The sequence below is a fragment of the Callorhinus ursinus genome, unplaced genomic scaffold (assembly GCF_003265705.2).
Source record: "Callorhinus ursinus isolate GAN/ISIS: 27379988/994484 unplaced genomic scaffold, GSC_fseal_2.0 scaffold15, whole genome shotgun sequence".
Lineage (NCBI taxonomy): Eukaryota > Metazoa > Chordata > Mammalia > Carnivora > Otariidae > Callorhinus > Callorhinus ursinus.
The window spans coordinates 2,348,236-2,372,230 of NW_027397077.1; the positions used below are offsets into that span (position 1 = coordinate 2,348,236).

Consider the following 23,995-nt stretch of genomic DNA (forward strand, 5'->3'; position numbering starts at 1 on the left):
ACACTCCTCACTCTCTAGTCTACGTTGGATGTGCATGTTGTCTGTTCCACATTGGACGTTCCTTGTTCTCCATTCTCCACTGGGCGAATCCACATTCTCTGTCCTGCATTGGGTACTCCATGGTCCCTGATCCTCAAGACACTCCCTATGTCTGTCTGCATTAACAGCCCAGCCTCTCTGATTACACTGAAGTCCACACTCTCTCTCCACATTGGCCATTCCACCATCTCTGTGTGTATGATGCTCTTGAAAAATGCATCTCTCAGGTTTCTGACTTCCATGACTGCATTTGTGCCACAATTCCCATGCTGCTTTCAACCAGTGACTGAGCTCCTGGGAGACTCAGGGTCCCTCTGATGGTGACAATAGCCCTGACTGACATCATCACGGTGTCCTTAGAAAGGCTGGTAGAGGACACTTTCACACAACCCTCCCTGCACCACCCCACACACACACCCCCACAGAGCCAGCAGGTGCAGAGCTGGAGTTTGGACCAAAGGTGTCTCCAGAAGCCAGTAGCCTGCTCACTGACCTTTCATGACCCAGGACACCCCAAGCTCTATATGTGCAGGCAACATGTGACACAGACCTTTCTGAGTCCCCAGGCTCAGACCCTGAAAACATGGGGTGAAGCCCCTGGAAGCCAAGAGGGATTTTATTTTTTAATTACTATTTCTATTTTATTTTTTACTTTTGAGCGGGGAGTGCAGAATCCAAAGCACACTATTGGGCGCCACCTAATGGATGATGGCGAAAGTGCAGTCTCCCAGGATGGGCATGCAGAACCACACCCACCCGCCCGTGCTCCCACCTCCCAATCTTTGAAAGCAGCCTACATTTTTAAGAACCCGACACGGGGCGCTTAACCTGTGGGCACTAACTTCAGGAACTGGCCTGGCTTCTTGTCCCCCATGAGGGTGAGATCCAGAGGCTAAGAAGGGACCCTCTCCAGCCTTGCCTCCATTTCATCCAACCAAGGCTTGGGACTGGAAGTATTTCTAGGGGGGCTCAGGGCAGGGGACATGGTGGGTGACAGGGCAGACGGAGTAGAGGGGTGGGGGCAGCTGAGGAGCTCGGAAAGGTCAGGGATCAGATCTGAGAGTTATAAACATCCCACGAGACCACCTCGGGGAGTGACTGGACAGGGGAAGCAGATGGAGCTCCCTTTGGCTCCTGGACACCCAAGTCTGCCCTCAGGATGCCGGCCAGAGTGGGGGGAGTTTGTGCCCCCCCCAAGTGGGTAGATAAACGCCCGGCTCCCTCCTGCCTCTGGTGGATCGAAATTGCTGGGTCAAGGGATCAAGGAATATGTCCATTAAAAGATGAATGGTGTAGTGACCGCCCCATTGAAAAGTGTTCAAGATTCCCAACTGCTTCTTGCTGCAAGTGATTGCAACCCAGCCTGGAAACTTTCCCTTGAGCACACGACTTGATATCCTCAGGAGGTGGTAGCCCAGCCTCTCACCCCTGGAGTGGAACCACTTTAGGTGCGTGCTCTAAGCACTCCCCCAGGGTCCCCAGGGGCGGAGGAGGTGGGCAGCGCTGCCCACGAAGTCACCTGCTCGCTGCTGCCCCCTGCAGGGCTCTTCCCCGCCACGTCCCTACCCCTCAACTGCCTTCCTCCGGGATATACCCACCTTCGAATCCTAGTCTCAGGATAGGATTCTGAAGGGAGTACCCCAAACCGAGACAAGGCAAGACTGAGACCTCTTGGGAAGAGATGGGAGGACCCGGACGTGGTGGTGGTTCTGAGTAGCGACAGATAGTTTCGTCCATGGACACCACGCGTGTTTTATTGGTGGATACACACACAGGAAAGGGAGAAAGGATCCCCCACCCCCGACCGTGGATCTGAACTCCAGGCCCTCACTTTGGAGGGACGTTAACTGCTGGCTTTTTTCTAACGACGTGGGGAGGGAGACTGGGACCCCACGTGCCCTCGCCCCGCGTGGGAGGAAGGACCCGTGCCACCCCTGGGTCCACTACCGAGCCCAGCCGTCGGCAGTGGGCAGACGGCGCAGGGGGGGTCCGGGCCGTAGGGGCTCTGCCAGGGGCCGGGACAGGAGCAAGGGATAGGGGAAAGTCTTGGGAAAGTCGCCGGGGCCCCCAGGGGCCGGCGAGAGGCGCTCGGACTTGATGCTGACTGGGGGGGTTGGTGGGGAGGCGCCACGGGCGGGGGGACCCTCCTCACTCAGGCTTCGGCTCCCACTGCAGGGAGAGACAGAGAGAGAGAAGGAGGGCTGTGAGCTCAGCGAGGAAGGGAGGAAAGCCAGGGAGGTGATATGGCTTGGGCAAAGGCTCGGCAGGAGGACCTTGGGAAAGGAGGGGGTGGCGGTCCCTCTTGGGGTTTCCAAAATAGCCACCCATCCCACCAAGAACAGACGGGAGGGGCTGAGTGTAGAACCAGGAGTGGCCACCAGAGGTCAGCAGTGGCTAGGGGCTTCGGAAGACTTGGAGGGACCCCCCCCACAACCACCCGAAATACGGAGCGGAGAGAGGAGGGGCAATTGGGGCACTTACCTCGGCTGGGGAGGGGCGGCTGGGGGCCCATCACCCCTGGAATGCTGCCAGGGGGCCAGGGTGGGGGGCTGCAGCAGGCCAGGGGGCGGAGGGGGGTCTCCCAGGCCATATTCTGGGGCGAAGGAGGAATAAACTGAGGCCCTGACCTCAGGGAGCCCCTTGCCCAAGCTTGACCTATCCCACCAGCCAGTTTTCAGTTCTGGTGGGTGGGGAAATGCTGACCACCACCCCCCACCCCTCACCCCCAGCAGGCAGGTGTATGGATGTCTCCCATGGCAGGGAACATGGGGGGTGCATACCTGGGGGGCCTGCAGGGAGGAAGGGGAAACTCCCGAGTGGGGGTCCCGGAGCTGTGGCAGAGCATGGACTCTGTAGGCTACCATAGAGGCCTCTCTGTGGGGAGACAGGGTACAGGGGAAACTGAGGCCCACACACAGGCCATCCTGCCCTCCCCCAACAGCCCTGCTACACCTTCCCCTCACTCACTGAGGTGTTCAGTCCCCCTCGGGCCCCCGCCAGGCTACCAGGCAGGTCCGGCCTCCGCCCATCTGCTGTCAGGTACAGGGGTGGTGGTGTCTTGCTGGCAAGGTGGCTCGGTGAGAAGAGAGGGTGTGCCAGGCCTGAGGAGCAGGAAACCCCCAGAGAGAGGGCATGTGGCCATGTAATCTAACGAAGTCTGAGGTCCAGAGGTAATACACAGACAAGCAGTGCCTAAGCCAAGATCCCCCTACAACCCCCCTCGGATTTCCACCCCCTTTTGCCCCAGGGCCTGTGGCCCATGCTCACCTGGGGGCCCAGCTTTGGGGGCTGCTGGCCGGAAAGGAGATGGGCGGCTCTGGGCGGGGAGGGCCTCCCCAAGCCCACTGGGGTCGCAGCCTGGTGGGGGCAGGGCCCCATATACCATGTCTGGGCTGGGCATAGTAGGAGCTGCTGGCTGAGGGCAGAGAGGATGGGATTGGTTGGAGGAACATGGAGACAAGGACATCAAATCCAAGACAGAAAATCAGAGGCCAGCCTCCACCTCTGGAAGCCCTTGCTACTCCTCCCTCTGGCCTAACCCCACATGATGGAAGGAGCCTGTGTCTGGTGCTGTCACTCACTGACAGGCCCAGAGCTGAGGCTTCTTGCTCAGCATGGGGTTGGCACCGAGGGGGCTTCCCAGGGTGTTTGATGAATCAAAGAAATAAAGGAGGAAGGAAATGGCTGTCCATTGAACTCTTATGCATCCTTCAAAACCCCAACTATAAGGCCCACTCCTCCAGGAAACCTTCCCTTTCCACCTAGGCAGAGACCTGGTCCCTAACTCTAGACTTCTTGGCCTTGGGTCCTTGTCTGGGTCTCAGCCTTGACCACTTGGGCCTAGGAGGTGAGGGAGGGCCCCTTCGTGGTGGTGCAGGAAGTCACTTACATAGAGCCGGGGCCGGGGCAAGGCTGGGTCACCCCCGTCACCTGCCAACCTTCGCAGCTTCTCTCCTGGCCCATCAGGCCCTTCATCTGGCTCCAGCTCTGGTCCATCAAGGCCCACACCCCTCCGCTTCAGTGTCTGTGGGGAGGGGAGACAACAGGGTGACCCTCCCCCGATCCTAGCCAGGGAACCTGGTTCTATGGGAGAGGGAAGATACCTCCCCCACCCAGCTCTGTGGGTGGATCGGAGTGCAGGCGCAGCCTGTTCCAGCCAAATCCCATTGACCAAAAACCCTAGTGAGTTATCATCTAGCAAATTCCAAATGTGTGTGAGAGAGGGACTGTCCTGCCCTGGGACCAGAGAGGCCCAGGTCACACAGTGGGGGCCAAGATCCACTGGCCCTGCTGGCACTGTCCTAACACTCCTGAATACAGCCCTGGTACCTCCGTTCCGCACTGGAGTGCAGCCTCCGTGCCTGGCGTGCGACAGGTATTTCATAAATGTTGGAGGACAACCTTCTAGGCTTTCCTGAGCTGCTTCCCCCAGGACCTGCACACTCCTGGAGCCCTGCCTCTCCTTTGACAGCTTCTCCCCAACCCTCCTGAAACATTAGGGGTCGCCACGTGCAGCCCTAGGCCTACTGGTCTCTCCATCTCCATCTCTGGGGCTTCAGCTTCCCATCTTGGGAAAAGATTCCCATGTCCAAAGGGAAGTGATCTCGCCCAGTCTGGGTTGCGGGTGTGGGGACGAATCAGCTAGTGCCGGGCTGCTTCTGTCCCTTTCTCCTGGGGACACAGCAGCTCAGACAAAAACACTCTGGGCTCTCAGTGAGGTCTGCTTGCTCTCTGCCCTCACCAAACAGGGGACAGGATTCAATGAGGTGTGTGCGGGGCACACAGTGGATGTTTTTATCTCTACTGTGGGGGCACCTGCCCCTCAGAGGGACCCCACATTGCCTCAAACCTGTTTTTACCAGCAGTAAAGCCAGCTTGCAACACTCGTCTTTTGTGCCAAGAGTCCCTAGGCTCAGAGCAGGCGCAGGGAGCTGGACCTCAGGGCGCTGGGAGGAGGGCCCCAGGGGTACCTCGAGGATGTCGGTGTTGGTGCGGCTCTCGTGGGGCTCACTGTACTCTGTGTACTTCAGGAGCACGCGGTCCATGTCCGTGCTGGCATACTGGAAGAGGCGATTGGCGCTGTTGAAGATGATGAGGGCGATCTCACAATCGCAGAGCACGCTCAGCTCATAGGCCTTCTTCATCAGCCCGAACTTCCGCTTAGTGAATGTCACCTGGAGCCAGGACCCACAGGTGGGGTGGGAGAAGACATGGATTGGGGGTGGTAAGGAGGAGATGGAGGGGCCTAACTGTTCCCTGAGCATGCCTCAAGATTCTGTGCCTTATGCATGCTGTCCTTTCTGGCTGCTCCCCTAATTCTCACTTCTCAACCCGGCCAACTCCTATTGGTGCTTCAAAACCTTGTCCAAATGTCCTCTCCTTTGGGAAGTTTCCTGGGTCTCCAGGACAGGGCCCACATTCCCTCTCTGAGCTTCCTCGGTTCTGTGCCTCCCTCTGGACCAGCCCTCTGAGTTGGGTGGGTTTGGGTCAAACTTCATCTCTCCCGTGACTGGGGCTCCAGTCATCAGGGAGAATAAATGAATAAATCATCATGAAAATGAGCAAATGCTACCTGTCAAACTCCGGACACCGCATCAAGGCTCCCCATGCCCTTGCAGCTCCCCCAAATGGACAGGCCTTTGCCCAGGCTGGGTCTGCTGCCAAGAACGCCTTTCCCCCAGCCACTGTTCCCCCTCCCCCGCCCCCGTGAACTCACCTGCCGATTCCTTTGGTCCAGAATGCGGGAGATCTGGATTTTTTTCCTCCCCATTGTGCCAGGCTGAGTAGAGCGACCTTGGCCTTGCAGGAAAGGAAAAGAGGGCAGAGTGGGTGGATGGAAAGTGAGACCGGGACCCAGCCTCCCTTCTGTCTTCCGCCTGCCCCTGTCAAGCTCTGAGGGAGAGATGATGGGGGGAAATCAAGGCAGGCTGGGTCACCCCCACAATCCCCATTCTCAACTGGCCCCAGAGGCAGTAGATGCTCAGTGAACACTTTTGGACCAACTCCACATGAAAAGAAGGCTAACCGAGGGCAAAGGATCGGGGTACAGATGCCCCACCCCTGCCTCTAAAACAAAACAAGCTGGTAATTGTGGGACCTCGGGGGAGCCTGACCTTCCTAAGCCCCTGTGCATGTGCAGTGGGGATAACAGTGTCACGCACAGCCCAGTGTTGTTGGGAGATAAAATGAGCTAACCCCCGGGAAGCATTCAGATCCGCCCAGCACACAGCCGGTGCTACATATGCACTGCTGTTATGAATACTAGCAACAGCCTAAAAGCCCTTGATGGGCCAGGTTGGATGGACATCTGATGCCGATACCTGGCAGCGCTCAGGAAACATTGCTCCCTGAATCACTGATCTTGAGCCACGGGAAAAAAAAAAATTTAAAAGCCTGGTACGCACATCGGACACCTTTAAGCCATTCGATTCAAAACAGCTCCCCAACAAGCAAGATCCAGGGCTGTGATTATAAGAAAACATATATTTAAAAATTGCATTTAGAGTAGAAAAGACTAGAAGGAAATGAGCAAGATAGGAGTCAATGCTGGGTGGAAATTTATGGGTGAATTTTTCCTCCTTTGTAAAAAATTTAGATGCAATTCGCACCACCTAAAAATCACCATTTTAAAGTGTGCGATTCAGTGGCACTTAGTGCATTCACATTGTTCTACAACCATTACCTCCAGCTAGCTCCAGAAAGTTTTCATCCCCCAAAAAGGAGACCCCGTGTGTATTAGCAGTCACTCCCCATCCTGCCTCCCCAGACCCTGGCAACCACAGATCTGCTGTCGCTATGGACATGTGCATTCTAGAGGTTTCATGTAAATGGAAACGTACAACGTGTGACCTGTGGTGTCTTTTTTTTCCTTCCCTTTTTGATTATCTGAATTTTCTAACTTTCCCCTCTCAGTGATTATAGATTATATCCATTTAAAAAGAATTGGGGCGCCTGGGTGGCTCAGTTGGTTAAGTGTATGCCTTTGGCTCAGGTCATGATCCTGGGGTCCTGGGATCGAGCCCCGCATCGGGCTCCCTGCTCAGCGGGGAGCCTGCTTCTCCCTCTGACCCTCCCCCCACTCGTGCTCTATCTCTGTCAAATAAACAAACAAAAAAAATCTTAAAAAAAAATAACAGGGGAGACCTGGGGGCTCAGTCAGTTCAGCATTTGACTTTTGATTTCAGCTTGGGTTCTGATCTCAGGGTCCTGGGATTGAGCCCTGCAGGGGGTTCCAGGCTCAGCGGGGAGCCTGCTTGAGGATTTTTCTCTCCTTCCCCCTCTGTCCCTCCCCTCCCTCTCTCAAATGGACAAACGAATCTTTAGAAAATAAAAAGAATAACAGGTGGGAGTAGGTCAGGACACCCTGAAAAGGCCTCAAGCTTAGAGCTCACCCTGGGGTTTGGGCCTGAGATCTGCTTGAGAGAAACCCTGGACCCTTCTCATGAGGACCTTGGATCTCCCTGGAGGCGTGCTCAAGGGTGAAAATGGACAGCTGGTGGAGGACAACATGTCCCCAAGATGTGCAGCACGTTGGGTCCAGGCCTTCCCCAGCTTTCCCCTTGCAGGGCTCCTCGGAATGAAGGAGTCAAGTTGCCCACCGCGTAGCATTCATCCCACTGTGCAGACAGCCACCCCGAGGCATCCAAGACCCCTTCCACCAAGTCTATGACCACATGACCTCCTGGCCCCTCTCATGTCACAGGTGACTGAGGCTTCAGGTGAGTGGCCTGCCCAAGGTCAGGTGGGCCTGCGGTCAGGTCCCAGACAGCCTCTGACCCACTGGGCAATCCTCAGCAAGGGAGGCCTCTCCCTAGGCCTCAGTGTGCTGTTCTGTGGAGAGGCTGGCTATGAAATGCAGAGCACCTGACCCAAGGCCTGGGAATGAGCTCTTGGGAAGTGTAGGAAAATGTGGGTCCATCTCCAGGAGCAACCATACCTGCTTCCCAGACTCCAGCTCCAGGGGTTTGGGTGGGACCCCCCCACACACACACACTGTTCCAGAGTCCCACGGCCCAGGAGCGTTAGACACTGTCGTATTTGGCTTGTTGTGTGACCCCAGGTGTGCCTTCAACTTTCTCTGGTCTGGGTCTCTGAACGGTCATAACTATGCAGAGCCAGGACCCACGGGAGCCCCAGCCCTGGCCCCCCAGCTCCAGCTTGACTTGCTAAATTTAACTTTCCGGGCTAATTTTAATCCCTGGCCGGAATCGGGTGCGTTCCCACGGCTGGGACGTGTTGCCCCCGCCCTGACAGGTCCCTTGGGACAGAAGGGGGGCACTGGTCCGGAGGTCCTGGTGCCAAGGTGACTCCGGAAATGCCCCCGTGCCTGGGGTCCCATGGGAACATGGGACTCAGACATGAATCTCCAGGCCTGGAAGATCTGAATCTGGACCCTTCTCAATCTGTCCCCAGTTTAGACAAGGACATCTTGGCCAGGGCAAGGCTCATATAATGAGGGAGACCCATGAGCCAGAAGGTGGGGGCGTTTCTCTCTAAACTGAGACCCAAGAGCCGAGACAGGAAGTGAGTTCCAGGTAGAAGGAGGAGCAGATCCAAAGGCCCTGAAGAAGGACGAGACACAGTAGTGAGGCTGGAGGGAGGAGTCCAGGGGTAGAGGCCACAGAGACAAGGTCACTCCGGGTCCTCTGATCTGTGGGGAGGACTGTGGGTTTTGGTCTAAGAACGACAGAGAGCCATGAGAGGGTTTTGAGCAAAAAGGAATGGGGTTTGATTTATCATTTACAAACTTAGCCGCAGCTGCCATGGGGAGCAGGACTGTTGGGGGCCAGGCGAGAGATGGCAGGAGGCTTGAGGGGAGACCAGGGCTGTGTTCATCTGGGCAGAGACTAGGGGTGAGGCCCCCTCTGTTCTAGGCCTACATCATGCACTTGAAATCACTGTACCCCAGGGGTCTTTGGTTCCTCCCAAAGACACCAGATCCTCTGCCATCTCTGGGTCCAGGCCTGACAGATGCAGATGGGCTCATGCAGGGGTTTGACTCTTCTGACCCTCAATGACCATGGAACCCCCAATCCTCACCCAAGAACCAAAGTCATCCCAATTCTGGCCCTTGAGTGATCTACCCAACATACAGCTCTGATCATACCTCCTTCTTGCTCACACACTCTTCATGGCTCCCCTCTGCCCTCAGGAGAAATTTCTAGTCCCCAGCCTGGCATTTGAGGCCCTGCCCCAATCAGCCCCTGTCCATCTTAATCTACCTTCAACAAAATGACTCTGCCTGGAAAGCCCTTTTTTTTCACTTGGCCAACTCCTATTCACACTTCAAAACCCAGCTCAAAAAATTAATTCCTCTAGGAGGCCCTCCCTGCCCTCACTCTGGACTCCTACAGCTCCCGAACTTCCCCTCCAGTTTTGACCCCATGGGGCCAGGCGTGTGTATATCCAGCTCTGTCTCCCTCAGACTGGAAGCCCCTCAGGACCAGATTTAGTGAATGGAGCAGGTCAAGAGAGACTCTGAACTCCCCCCAGCTTCCCTCAACAACTTCCTCTCAGACTCCCCCAGCTGACTCCCTACCCAGAAATACATGCGCATGCAAATCCAGTCACTCAGCGTTGACCTGCTTCAAGCCCAGGTGTGAAGGGCCAGCCAGGGAACGCGGAGGCGGAGGGCCCGGACTGTGCATATATATTTGTACTCACATGCAAATCCCCACTGAGCCGCAGACGGGCCCAGTGGCCTGTTCTCCAGATGTTGGCGTGATCGGAACTGCTGGGGGGAGGCGGCAGCACATGCTGGATGTGCCAGGCACGAGGGGGGAGGCCTCTTCTGTGCACACATCCCCCCTCTACCCCCACGCTATCCAGCCAGAAAGCAGAGAGTTTGTGGCATCTGTCCAGCAGAGAAGCAAAGAGATGGACCCATTGACCCGAGAATGGAGCAGGAAGAAGGGCCAGGAGAAATCCAAGAGGGCATCTCAGAGGAGGAAGCATGTAGTTGGGCCTTGATGGACAGGTTGGATGGGGGGGTCTGAGCAGATGGGAAGGGGGTGGGCATTTGAAGCTGAGAGTCCATTACCTCCCTACCCTTTTCTTCATGTCCTCATACTTAGCATATATTAAATATCCACCATGTGCCAACCCCTTTAATAAGCTGATCACAAAAGAAGTAGAAAGTTTAAGTAGACCAATGACCATAGAAGATTAGAAAAGTGACTCAAGACCTACCATTAAAAGGACAGCAGGCCCACATGGTTTTATGGCTCTCATCAAACCTCAAAGGAGAGGGAAATGCAATGTTATTGAAACTAACCCAGACCTTTGCAAGCAAGGAGAATTGCCCAAGTCATTTTTACAAAAACTCCTATATGTCAGAACCCGACTAAGTCCAGAGAGAGAGATGTATTGACCACAAAAGGGTCAATGTGAACCAGAGATTTCAGGGAAGCTCTCCTGAAGAGGTGAGATTGGAGCTGAGACCTGAAGCACATAAAAGAGACAGCCAAGCAAGGGAGGTGCCAATCATGGAAGATTTTGTGGGGGTGAGGGGTATTCCCGGCAGGGGGATCTCCAAGAGCAAAGATCTGGAGCGATCAGAAGTTTGGTATTTTATTTTTATTTTTTTAAGGTTTTATTAATTTATTTGTCAGAGAGAGAGAGAGAGAGCACAAGCAGGGGGAGCGGCAGGCAGAGGGAGAAGCAGGCTTCCTGCGGAGCAGGGAGCCCAATGCAGGACTCAATTCCAGGATCCTGGGATCATGACCTGAGCCGAAGGCAGAAGCTTAACTGACTGAGCCACCCAGGTGTCCCAGGAGTTTGGTATTTTAAAGAAATCACAGAAGGCTGTACGGGCGGACAGTCTGATAGTGGGAAGAGGGGAGAGGGTTGAAGGGTGGTGGTGGGGAAGATTGTGAGGGTCAGATCACATAAGGCCACCGTGAAGACTGTGGGCTTTACTCTGAGGTCAATGAGGAGCCATGGAGAGTTTGGGGGCAGGGGGGTCGGGATATAATTTTACAGTTTGAAAAATCCCCTTGTACTCTCTTACATGGCTGGTGGGAGGGGAAAGAGGCAGAGCCACTTGGGAAAACCAATTGGTGTTTCCTAAAGGTGAATCCGTCTTCCCTACGAACCAGCGATCTCTCTCCTCAGTATTCACCCAAGAGAAATGGGTCCATATTTTACCAAAGGACACAGACAAGAGTGTTTTCAGCAGCTTCATTCATCCTTGAGCCAAGCTGGAACCCACCCAGACGCCCTCCATGGGAGAACTGGCTACTACTCTCTCTACTAGACTCTATGATGGGACTACCACCTAGCACAGTAAAAGGATGCACTCCAGCTCCATGCAACCACACAGGTGCTGGACTCAACAGCAGGGACACGCTGTGTAATCCCATTTACGTGAGGTTCCAGAAGAGGCGAAATTCCCTTTTACAGTGATGAGGGTCAGCACAGTGGCCACCCCGGGCAGGCACTGTGACAGGGCAGCGGGACTTGCAGGGGCTGCTCCCCAGCCCAGAGTCCAAGGACTCAGACGTGTTTCATTTGTGCAAATGTGTTAGCCCTACTCCGATGATTTGTGACTTTTTCTCTCTATGATTTATCTCAATCAAAAGATTTTTTTTATTTTTTTAAAGATTTTATTTATTTATTAGAGAGAGAGAATGAGAGATAGAGAGCACGAGAGGGAAGAGGGTCAGAGAGAGAAGCAGACTCCCCGCCGAGCAGGGAGCCCGATGCGGGACTCGATCCCGGGACTCCAGGATCATGGCCTGAGCCGAAGGCAGTCGCTTAACCAACTGAGCCACCCAGGCGCCCATCAATCAAAAGACTTTTTTTTAAAAAGCTTCCTCTGCTCAGGGTTGCCGTGGGGAGTAGCATCTAAGAAGGAGGAAGGTGACAGGGAGAGGCTGGGGCAGGTGACCAGGTGGGAGACGTGAGGCCTGAACTGGGACGGGGCAGGGGGTAGAAGTGGAAGAATCTCAACGGAAGGGCCTGGATCCACTGGTGGCATATGACAGCGGTGGAAGAAGAGCCTAGACCCCAGGCCTGAGCACTGGGCAGGGAAAGAACTGAGGACAAAGGAAGGTTTCCTGAGTGCCCGGAGCACCATAAACTCTCAACGGCTGTACCTGTGCTCACTAAGTCAATCAACAAACACCTCTGGGGTCCTTCAGGCCATAGACCATCACGTCTTTGACCTAGTGAGGCCTTTTAGCACCTTGGTGATGGAGATACTACAGGAACTGGAAAGAATGTCACCCTCCCACTGACCCTTCACCATTGCGTTCTCCCCGTGTGAGGACTCAGTTTTCTCACCTGTAAATGGGGGTGAGCATCCTTCTCCCCCACCAGCTGGGGAGGACGGGGTGGTGGATGGCTCTTCCAGAAGCCAGAAGGAAGAAGGGCCGGGCCTTGGGACTGGGGGCGCTGAGTCAGCGTGCCATCTTGCAAGACCACAGCAACACGCTGGGTGATATCAAGCCCCCACTTCCTCCCCCATAAAATGGGTCACAGAATTCTGACCTCAAAGGCCTTGTGGTGAGAGTTTGAGAGACAAGACCAGGAGCCAGTCAAGTTCCCCTTCTTGGCTCCCAGTGGGGCTTAAATGGGGGGACGAGTGGCACAGTCACGCTGCCGGACCCTGGAGCCCAGAGGCCACAGCTTGGCGGGGCACCCGGACAGGGAAAGGAGGGAAGGAAAGGAGAAGTGAGAGGCAGGTGGGTGGGGGGGGAGGGGGCGGGGAGGGCCCACGGGGACGCGGCGAAGCGGGGAGGGGGCGCTGCTCCTGGGTGGCTGCAGCGAATCAAGCCTGCAACCCCGCCTCACGCAACCCAGGAGGTGGTTTCATCACCTGTTCCCCAAGTACCTCATTACAGGCGACAGGAAGAGCCCCTTGGAAAGCTGGGACCCTCCCCCTCCCCTCTCTTGGGGGCTCAAGCTGTTCTGACCCCAGCTGCCAGCGACCCTCCCCTCCCCAGCAGGGGCCCTGGGCCTGCCTCCTACCCTGGGGGCCAGGGGAGATGGTGCCCCAAGTGGGGGGCCTCTGTGGGTGACCTAGGGGCTGGCTCAGCCCAGAGTAGTCCCCGAGGGCAGGTGGGCTCTGGCAGTGACTCTGGTGTGGCCAAATTTGTGTGGGCCTCAGTTTCTTCCTCCAGGAAATGGGGAGAGTCAGGGCTGCCTTGCTGAGCTGCGGTTGGGGCGTGCTGGGGCTTCACAGTAGGTGTTCTGTACTCCTCCTTCCCCTGTGCATCGAGCTTTCATGGTCACATGGTCACCTCTACTCAGTCCTGGGAGGTGCCCAGATCAGGCAAGGGCCCTAGGCAGACTAGGCAGGGGGTTTAAGGAATAGGGGGACAAGAAGAAAGCCCATTCCTCAAATGGACAGATGAGGGTAGGGAGATGCCCCACACGAGGTGTCCCCCAAACAATGCAGAGCCCCTCAAAATGCACAGATGCTTAAAACATACATAGGTCGGGACGCCTGGGTGGCTCAGTTGGTTAAGCGACTGCCTTCGGCTCTGGTCATGATCCTGGAGTCCCGGGATCGAGTCCCGCATCGGGCTTCCGGCTCAGCGGGGAGCCTGCTTCTCCCTCTGACCCTCTTCCCTCTCGTGCTCTCTTTCTCTCATTCTCTCTCTCTCAAATAAATAAATAAAATCTTAAAAAAAAAACATACATAGATCTCCCAGACACAGGCATCACCCTCAAACACACGTGGATCCCTCCATACAAAAGTCCCCAAAAGACATGCGGTCCAAAATACAGACCCCCCCAAACCCATGCAGCTTTCCAAACACACATATCCCCAAACACACTCAGAGCACCCTGCACGTGTAGACCCCCAAATACACACAGACCTCTCCAGACACACGCTGAGCCCCCGACACATTCCAATTCCCCAAATGCACCAGACTCCCAAATACACGCAGACACCCCCAAACATTCCATGCCCCCCAAACACATGCATGCTTGTTGTCCATTGCCCGTAGACCCCCAGACACAGGTAGGGCCCCCAGACCTGCAGTGGTAATAATGCCCAACCCTCTGGCTTCTGGAGCCAGAGTGGTGAGCAGCTCCACGGGAGGGTCGGGGGTTGGGGAGTCTGTGGGAAGTGAGCATCTGGGGTGGGTCACGTATCTGGGCACTTCATGGGGGTCACAGGCTACACCGGAGCAGGTGGCAGGGGATTACAGGGATCTTTGTGGTGATCCTGGGAACTGTAGGGGTCTGAGGGATGAGGTGTGTCACCCACATGCAGCTCTGAATCCCCAGAAACTGAGAATGTTCCAGTTGGAGAAGACCCCTTAGGGATCCCTTATCCATGAGTCCCTCTGATACCTATGGGGAAACTGAGGCCCAGTGGGGTCCCTCAGACCTCCCTTCCCCAGGTTTGCTCCTAGGAGGGCCCACTGTGGCCATGTGCTGAGAGGCCAGGGCTGTGGCTGTGGGCCTGGCCAGACCAGGGTTCAATTCCTGGCTCTAACGAACATTCATTGCCTGACATGCTCTGAGCCTTAGTTTCCCCATTTGTACTGCGAGTCCCCTGGGAGCTCCCTAGGCGCCCACCTACCTGTCCCTCCTCTTTAGAAAGGCCTCATCTACCAGCAAATTCTAGTACACCTTCTGCCCCTTTTCGGGCATCTGACACAGTTGTCCCACACAGACCTGCCACGTTCCCATCACTGGGCCTTTGCCCAGGCTGGCCCTTCCCCTGGTCCACCACCCTTGCCAGGCTTGCCCAGTCTGAGGAGCTGCTCCATGTCCTTCGAGGCCAAGAAGAAATCCCTTTTTTTGGAGGCGCCAATTTTCCCAGGGGAGAGTCATCTCTCCCCGAGGCACTTAGCCCCACCGGAAACTTTCTGTGCTTCTTTGCTACTTTCTTTGATGATCATGCTGTCCCACTATGATGTCCACTCAGTGAGGGCAGGGGTGGAAGCTCCCCAGTGCCCGGCACACAGCAGGCCCCCAGTCACCCTTCCTTGAGTGAATGAGCAAACTGCTTAATCAATGGAAGAAACATGGACAACTGGTTCAGTTTTCTTTTAAAGGCCTGTGGCCCACAAAACAAATCTGAGCCCTGCCCCCTTCCAGTTGGAGACCCCTGCTCTGAACAGCCACCCGCACAACAGCCCAAGTGGATGGCACTCATGCTCCTCTCAGGCCCAGGGACGGACCCTCCGTAGGTCCCACTGTACATCTGGGAAGGAAATCATGTCTCTCATCTACCAAGAAGGCCAGTTTCTCTGACACAGCCACTGCAAACAGAAGCCCACTACCCCATGCCACCTCCCTGAAGGGTTTGGGACCCTGACCCCTGGAGCTGGGAGAGACTCTACATTCAGAACCCAACCCTGCTGTCCCAGGTTGGAGCTCAGGCCCACCCAAGGCACCCAATGATGTCCCCCGAGCATAGGGGCAACTGCAGGGACGGCCCAAGATTCCCCTCTCTTTGTTCCAGAGAAAGACGTCCCCGTGGGACCCCCAGAAATTCATCCCCTGAGGCCAGGGCCTCCCTGCTTGGGAAATTAGCACATCTGTCAGCGCTGGGCGGAAGGGACGGCCCATGGCCCAGCAGACCCAAGACGTAGCCATCCGAAGATGGGGACTTTAGGCATCCGTGGTCCCCACTCTCTTCCCCCAGAAATGTCTGAGAGCACACCAGGTACAGGGGACATAGGGGCAGGGAGTGGACAGACCCAGCCCTGTGGGAGAGGTGACAAGAGACACATAATCATGGCAGAGACAGAGACCTTCAAGGAAGAAATTCAACAGAGGGAAGCAGGAGGGATGGGTGGCAGGGGAAGGAGCTGGTTTGAACAGAGGGGTCTGAAGGGCCTTTCTGAAAAGGGGGTCCTCAAGGACGAGAGGACACCAGCCATGTTGGGATGTGGGGAGAGACTGCCTGGTCGAAGAAATGGCAGGTGCAAAGGACCTGAGGTGGGAACATGTTGGTCAGCTTCCAGGTGCAGGGGGAGCCAGTGTGACTAAAGCAGGGGGAGCCGATGGAGACAGAGGAGGGCAGGGAGGCCACATGGGGCCTCAGGGGTGGAGATGAGAGGGTGGGCTGTAGAGCAATGGGGAGCCATGGAGGGTGTGCAAGGAGGTGAGAGCTGTGGTCTGATTCAGGATTTTCAGAAGACCCCCTGGCTGCTGTGGGGAGGCCCTATTGAGGGGAGGCCAGGACAGCATTTGGTGAGAGACAGTGAGGGTTGTGGATGTGGAAAGTGGACAGGGGCAGGCCTGTGCCCACAGCCTGTGACTCCTTGTGCCAACCGGCCTCAACTGCTCCCTGCTGAGGGCCCTGCCTTGGTCCCAGGTGAACCTGGACCTGGTGAAGAGCAGGCCAGGAAAGCGGACAGCCCCGAGGCCTCCTTGGCCCTGGTAGAGGGTAGGGTGGGGATGGGCCTAGACGGGGCTCACAGGGACTTCCACTGGGTCACAGTTTGGATGGCGCCTCCTATTACTGAGTGCCTACTCTCTGCCCAGGCCCACATGCCACCTCCTTTACACACAGAACCTGCCTGACTCACAAACAGCCCAGTGAAGCGGAGATCACTGTCCCCATTTTACACAAGAGGAAGCAGTCTTCCCCGGGGCCACACAGCGAGACCCCCCAGATTCTCACTCTAGCCTCGCTTGTACCCCAGGGCTGTCCTGCTGCACCCCCAAATCACCACCCTTGCACAGTCTGAGAAGTGAGTCTGGGGCATCGTTGGGGTCCAAGACACTCACTCTTGGGCCTGGGGGGTGGGGGACAGGGCAGCCTCAGGTCCCAAGATGCAGGCCCAGGGAGACCCTCTTCTGGGGGTTGAGAAACAGGACCCAACCTCTGTGTGCACCCCACAGGGATTCAAGGGCCAGGGTTGGGGTGAGCTCTCTGACCCCAAATAGGATTCCAGTGTATGATAAATCCTCTCTGAAAAATGACATCTGTCTTCAGGTGTCTATGTTCCTCATATCTGAAGGCCAGACCCCTACATTTCTACATTAATTGCATCTGAGTTGGGGTGACAAATGATTTTAATTCCCTTTCTCCTCCTAATTTGCATTTTCCAGATGTCTGCCTGGTTGGGTAATGATTTAACAAAATATCATTAGTTGGAGGTGGAATGTAAAACCGAGCTCAACTTGCTCAGGTCACAGGGGCAGCTGCAGAGCTCAGAGAGGGGCAGTGATCTGTCTGAAGTCACACAGCGAGAGGAGAGAGAAGACTGGGCCCCTCGTTCCTGGCTTTGTTGTTTCTGGATGGCAGAGGGGCAGCCTTGAGCCCATACTTTCTCTGAGGGGCCTGGATGTCTCCATCTGGCCTCAGTCTTCCCTCCTGCAAAGTGGGCACTCCAGACCAGATAAACAGCTTCCAGCTCTTGCAGGTGAGACCCCCAGGCCCTCAATGTTCTAAAATTTCGTTCCCTGGAAGTCAAGATTCACTCCTTGACTCAGGCAGTGGGAGGCAGGCATGGGGACAGGATGGAGGAAGGCTGACTTCTCCCAAAGCCCTTTTGACCTTTGCAATCAAACCCCACACACTTGTCCTTCCCAGTGTAAATACTGTTTTGAACCCAGTTTCTATTGCCCCAGTAGCTGAGAGTTCTCATTACTGGATGCCAAATGTCCAGAGGTCCTGACTTTCCTGGGTGAGGATTTTGGGGCAGGCCAGGCATGGCCTCAGCTATCTCTGACTTCCAAGTCTGCAACAAGGGGACTGAGGATAGCCAGGTAGATCAGTCAGCCATGCCTGCAGCCCTGGACCCTAGGAGAAGTGGGGGGGCGGGTAGGGGGAGCATGACTGTGAAGGTAACACAGCCACCAGCTTGTCGTGTGCTGACAATCTCAGAGGGCTGTGACTATTGTTCCTGTACCCATCTCCCCGATGGAGAAACTGAGGCACAGGGAAGCGGGTGACCCAGGCAGCTGTGCCACCCACCCACCCAGGGTTCCATACCTCCTATCCTGCCCCCAAGCTTCACAGGCACCCCGTGGGCCCAGCTGAGGCCCCACACTCGCTGCCTGAAGCTCAAACCCCACAGGGCAGGTAAGGGTCATGGCAGTCACAGGCACACATGGATAGTCATGCCACATGCAGATGTGGGGCAGTGACACACAAGGGCAAAGTCATAGCAAGGCACTGGGTTGTGTACAAGGGCCTGGAGGATGTGCCAAGGGGTGCATCCCCGGAGAGGGGCACACTCCAGCTCACAGACCAGACACACAGCTCACAGACACATAACAGGGGCCCATGGCCCCACAACTTTGGACACACAATTCCCCAAATGACATCAAAACCCTCAGACACATGCCCCTTGGACACACAACCTCTCAGAAACACAACCCTTGGACTCGCAACCCTTTGGACACACCCTTCCCCTCAGACTCACACCCTTTGGACACAACCGCTCAGGACACACATCTCAGGCTCACATCCTAGGAGGCAAATCTCTTAAGACACACAACTCTCCAACGCACGGCAGCACACTTGGACTTCCAAACCCAACCCTAACCACAGGTGCCGTTCAAATGACACCACACAAACCTCGGCCCGACGCGACACGCACCTGCTGGGCCCGGGGCCCTCTGGACGCTCACGGACCAGTCTTGCAGCTGCAGCACAGAGCTCGGAGCGCAGGGCTGCCACAGGTGCCTTCAGAATGTGCGGCCCCGCCCCCACGGGAGCTGATTGGGCGGGGTGGGGATCATTTGCATATGGGCCGTGATGGGCAGGCACTTGGGCGTGGCCCCGCCCCGGGAGTTCTGGAGACCCGGACTCAGACCCCGGAAGACGCTGAAAGGAGGGGGGCGTATAATGAAGAGACGGGACCAGGGCGGGGGCTGGATCAGACCCGCCAGACTCCCCCCCGCCCTCACTGCGTGCCCTGACCTTACTACTGTGACCCTGACGCTAATTCGGACCCTGTCTCTAGTTCGGATCACTGCTAGCCCCAACCCTAGACTTATTCTAAACTGAGTGAAATATAACTCTGACCCAAGAGCCTGAAGGCCCCAGGGACCGAGCCCTTCTAGAAGCCAACACTGATCCTTGCTCTCACCCAAATGGAGGGACTGTTGCTCTTGGGTCGCCGATGTGGGCTTGCTCATATGGGCCCCTGTGGCTGGATGCTTGCTTGCCTCCCGTGTTTCCACAGGAGGGCAACAGACCCCTCTGGCTGCTGGATGCCCTCCTCCACTTGAAAGGTCAGCTGTGTGCAGGGGGTGTGGCTTCCAGGACTAGACCCCCAGCCCGGACCCCTGTATCCACTCCCTCCCTGGGATCCCAGCACCACCCAGCAGAGAGGGCCAGGTCCAGAAAGGAAATCAGAACAGGATTGGTGAGTGAATCAATGTGAATAGAATTACAAAATGAAGATGATTTTGGACTGGGTAATCCTAGAGAAGTCAGAGCTGCCACACACTCCCCCAACTCTGGGGAGCCAGGGAGGGCTTCCCAGAAAAGGGGGCATTTTATTGGGCCTTGAAGCATGAACAGGAGTTTGCCACTGGGAGAAGGGTTTTCCAAGAGGCAAAAGCACTTGCAAAAGTGTAGAGGCAGAGTGCAGAGTATTCTTTGGTCGGGGAGATGAGGGAGACGAAGCCAGAGCAGTAGACAGAAGCAGACTGGGCTGGGCACCCAAAGAGAGGCTCGAGATGAAGAGGAGGGGGTCGATTTGGGGCAGATAAAGTGGGAGAACAGGTGGTTTGCAACGGCTGCCTGGTATCCACCTTCTTGGAAGACAACAGGAGATGGCTAGATTCCTGGACTCTGTGGGGAGCATGCAGAGATGTGGGGTGGGGGGACACTGAGGCAGGGAACTGGGGTTCTGGGAGGCCTCTCCCCAAACCTCAATCTACCCATCTGTGACATGGGCAGTTTGGATCCCTAGTCTGGGCAAAGCTTTCATCTTTGGACATAAGCTAGGGTTCACATTGTCAGAAGGTAGGGACCAGGGGTCCTGCCTCTGCCCCCACTACACTGCCCCACAATGCCCAACGCCAAACACTCAGATGTCCCAAGGACACACCAGAGCCCAGGCTAGGATAGGGGCTTCTGCCTTGGCTCCAAAGCGCAAAACAAGGCTTGGGGAGCATGGAGGTGGCTGGGGAGCCCCAGGCCCCGCGAGGGCTGCTCTGTTTACCTGTGGCTGCCCGCCCGCCTCTGATGCAACAGGCAGGCTCTGGTTACGTGAGGGCAGCAGCTGAAGCAGCTCTGGGAGTAGCCAGGACGTGTTGGGAAGGGTCTGCCTGACCTGAGCTGGCTGGATCTACCCCCATGCATCCCACCCACTGCCCCCTCCCACCACTAGGGATCCCTCCCATGTTCCTGCCCCTCCTCCCCCACCACCACCACTCATGTTCCACACCCCCTTCCCATTCTGGCCAGTTCCACCTTCTATCACTTGCACTGTTTCCTATAACAGCCCCTCCTTTTTGTCTTTACCCCAGTTCCTGTCCTATACCCTCCCCCATCACTGGCTGTGTCACCCCATGTGAACCTTCATCCCCTTGCAGGGCAAAGTCTCAACCTCAGTCTTCTCCAGATGAGGGGACACCCTTAGTTGCTGGAGTATGAGGTTGGAGAGTGGAAGGGAGGGTTGGGGAGGAGTAGAAAGGGCCATAGAGGGGGATTTGGGAAGGGGCCTGGAGGATGGGGGATGTATGCACAGGTGGAGCTAGGGTGAGAAGGTAGGAAGGAATGGAAAAGCTGCCTCTCCCTCCTCCAGATCCCCTCCCACAATGTCACAATGGGAAGGCTTTGAAGGACCCTCCATGGCAAGTATAGTGTGGTCCAGTAGATAGGGCCTCAGGGTTAGAGAGCCTGGGTCCCCATCCCAGTTCCGGTTCCCACTCACTGCATGATCTCAGGCTGGTCACTGCACCACTGTGAGTCTGTTCGCTCATGTGCAAAATGGGGACAATAGCAGCCCCTCCTCCTGGAGGCTGGAATCATTTCGAGGCCCACCTTCAATGTCCTCTCCTCCCATCTGGGGTTCCTCTATCCCCATCCCTCCTCCCAGCCCAGCACTGACCCAGGCGGTTGGGGATGTCTGTGTCTGATTCAGTTTCCCCCATCATGGAGGCTCCTCCAGGCCGGGTCCCGTGTGTGGTGGCATCAAAGGGGTGTCTTCAAGGGTTTCTTAAAGAACTAGAGAGCCCTGGAGAGGGTCTGAGTGATGGAGGGGCATGGGGACCAAGCTTGAGGCATCCAAAGACTTTGCTGGGGGATGTGGCAGAGCTAGGAAGGAATTTCCTAGGGGTAGGACCCTCTGGGAGTGTAGAGCAGGACTGAAATAAAAAACAGAACTTGGATTGGGGCTAAGGACAAAAAGCCAAAACTGAAGTCTGATTCCCATCCTGACCACTGTGGGCCAGCTGGAGGCAAGTCACTGTTCTCTTGGGCCTCCTTTTACTCCATCCACAGATTTGAAAGAGCCTGAGGTGGCCTCACAATTCACCCAGAGCTGAGATCCTTTTCAGGTCATCCCTACCCTCATGCATGCTAGGTTCCAGCTTGAATGCCTCATGGGACAAGGAGCTTACTGCCTCTCTCCCAGCTACCCTCAATTCCTATCTTGGGGCTGTCCTGGGAGCAAATCCTACTGAGTCGGGTCTGGGAATGCCCACACCTCCACCTTGGCAAGGAGGGGAGGCTGCCAGCAGAGCCCAGGAGCAAGCACATGAGGGTAGGTGCGAGGTCCTGCTGGGTAAACCGGCCTCATGGAACCTTAGTTCACGCTCTGAAAAATGGGGGCAAGGACGTATGGGGTGAAAAAGAGCAGAGGATCACAATGCACCCAGCAGGAACAGCCAGGAATGTGGACAATGACCACTTGGGAGGCCCACTGGCCTGACCAAGTCTTTGCTTCTTGCGCCCCCTGGTGGCCAGCGGGTGTGAACGTTCTCTAGGTGGGAGTGGGAGAGGGACATGCAAATGAATGCAAATAAACTAGCGACATAGGGAGCCCCCAGGCTGGGAGTGTGAGGGGTCTTCAGGCCAGAGTCCTGCTCTTTGAATGGAAAGGCTATGAGTCATTAGCTGAGATCGCACGGAGGGACTGTGGGTGATGGGGAGCCCTGGGAGGGTCTGGGGCACACCACGGCTGTTCCCGCCTAGGTCACAGGGCAGGAGCAAGCCCTCAGCAGCCCCTGGAATATATGCAATTAACTTATTTAGCTGCCTGTCTGGCCTGTCCGTCTGACCCCTAGGTCTGACAGGGCTGGCCTGTCTTGCTCACCAGGGCATCCCCTGGGCAGGGCCTGGCCCACAGAGGGCAGTCAAGGTTTGCTGGACAAATGGCTGCTTGATAGACAGGTGGAAGGACAGTCGGACAAGAAGTGCCTTCAGAGTGGGCAAACAAGAGGGAGAGTGACTCTGGGGGATGCCCCACACCAGTCAAGGCCACTAATGGGGTGGACTTAAGGATCCTCCCTCCCCGCAAAACTGAGCTGGGGCAGTGCGGAGGCAGCATGGTGGACTGAGGCCCCTAATACATCCTAGAAAGGGGAAAGAACTGACCTATTTCCTGACTGTGTCACACCTCCTGTGTTCATGAACCCCGTTCTAGGCCCTCAGGCTCCTCCACAACACTGACACCCCACTAGGACCCTCTCTCCCCTAGGGTGCCCCTGACTCTTGGCACCACTCTCTTCCAACCAGAGCAGTGGGCCTGGGACTCACCCTGACTCTACCCCAAACAACTCCATTCTGCTCTCCCTGATATCTGGTGCTGGATACTGCACTGACACACAGCTGACCTTGGAGGGGTACAAACTGTGCACCATGGCCTTCCAGCCTTGACAGTCATAGCGGTCAGTATGGGCTCTCCTGCCAGCAGCAGATATTGACTCAGAGCAATTTTGGCAAATACAGTAAGGTGGAGACTAATGATACTGAGGCATCAAGTTTTGCTGGTGTCAGGTACAGATGGGTCTAAGACCCCACGAGTGTTCTTGGTCTCCCCTTCTATCTGCCTAGCTCAACAACCCTAATGGGAAGACGGTGACTTCCCCATGCTTCCCAGCAAAATTTCTGGGTGAGACCTCTCCCTGGGTCACACGCTCATCTCCACCCAGTCTCGGTGACCTGGGAGAGGGAGGCTCTGATTGGCCAATGAAAGGTAGCTTTTCCATATGGCCCGAGTCTGGGGTGGGCATTTCTGCTCAAGACAGAATGCGGGCCATGCAGGTAGGTACACAAATGCCCCCCTCAGCCTGTAGGGAAGGCCCAGCCCAGCCTTCCTTGTCCAGGAGGAGAAAGGGAGGACCAGAGAGACCCAGCTCTGGGCCCCATGTCACACAGCATGTCAGAGAGAGGGCTGGGACTAAGCCAGACGAGTCCGCTGTGTGACCTTGTACAGCTCATGCCACCTCTTGAAGACTCTTTTCCCATTTGTATTTGAGGGTGACACCTGCCTTACAGGGCTGCCTGAGGATGAAGGATGAAAAGATGACCCTTGCAAAAGCCCCAGCATAGTGCCAGGCACACAGTGAGTGGCTGATCAGGTTTAACAGGGTGGCAGTTATTGGTCTGAGGGGCCACGGCCATGACCGTGTCCATGATTGATGGGGGGCAGGCAGGTGTCCAGGGGCAGCAAAGCCTTATCTCTAGACATTCACAGAGGGACTGAGGCTCTAGGCAGAAGAGGAATGTGCTGACCACACTTACTCGGTCTTCAGTCCCTGCCAGATCCCAGAGTTGTGTCCAAAGGCCTGGCTTTAGTTGGGCTGGGGGATGAGGGTCAGGGAGAGGTGTGAGACCCTCGGGGCTGCAAGGCCACCCTGATGAGGCAGCACCTGAGGCAGGAGCCTGGTTGTGGGACTGGGAGAAGTGAAACCCAGGGCTTGGAGGGTCCGGGTATGACTCCCACTTCTGGTCAAGGGTGGTGACCCCGCCTCACCTCTCTGAGCCTGTTTCCTCTTCTATAAAAGGGAACTGTGCGTACAGGCCCAGGACTGGAAAGGCAGGTGAAGTCAGAAGCCGGGGAGACTGCAACTTGACCCT

The 23,995-nt window shown here is 56.1% G+C and overlaps 1 protein-coding gene across 1 annotated transcript; it reads right to left on the bottom strand.

The window, feature by feature from the left end:
* Positions 1–1,780: 1,780 nt before the first annotated feature.
* MEF2B (myocyte enhancer factor 2B) lies at positions 1,781–23,974 on the bottom strand. Its single transcript, XM_025885766.2, has 11 exons — positions 23,892–23,974; positions 21,024–21,279; positions 18,558–18,784; positions 5,756–5,838; positions 5,010–5,213; positions 3,929–4,063; positions 3,307–3,454; positions 3,007–3,140; positions 2,820–2,913; positions 2,521–2,632; positions 1,781–2,208 (listed from the first exon to the last, which is right to left on the bottom strand). The coding sequence occupies exons 4-11, from the start codon at positions 5,807–5,809 to the stop codon at positions 1,983–1,985; spliced, it is 1,107 nt and encodes a 368-aa protein (XP_025741551.1). The 5' UTR covers positions 5,810–5,838; positions 18,558–18,784; positions 21,024–21,279; positions 23,892–23,974; the 3' UTR covers positions 1,781–1,982.
* Positions 23,975–23,995: the final 21 nt, after the last annotated feature.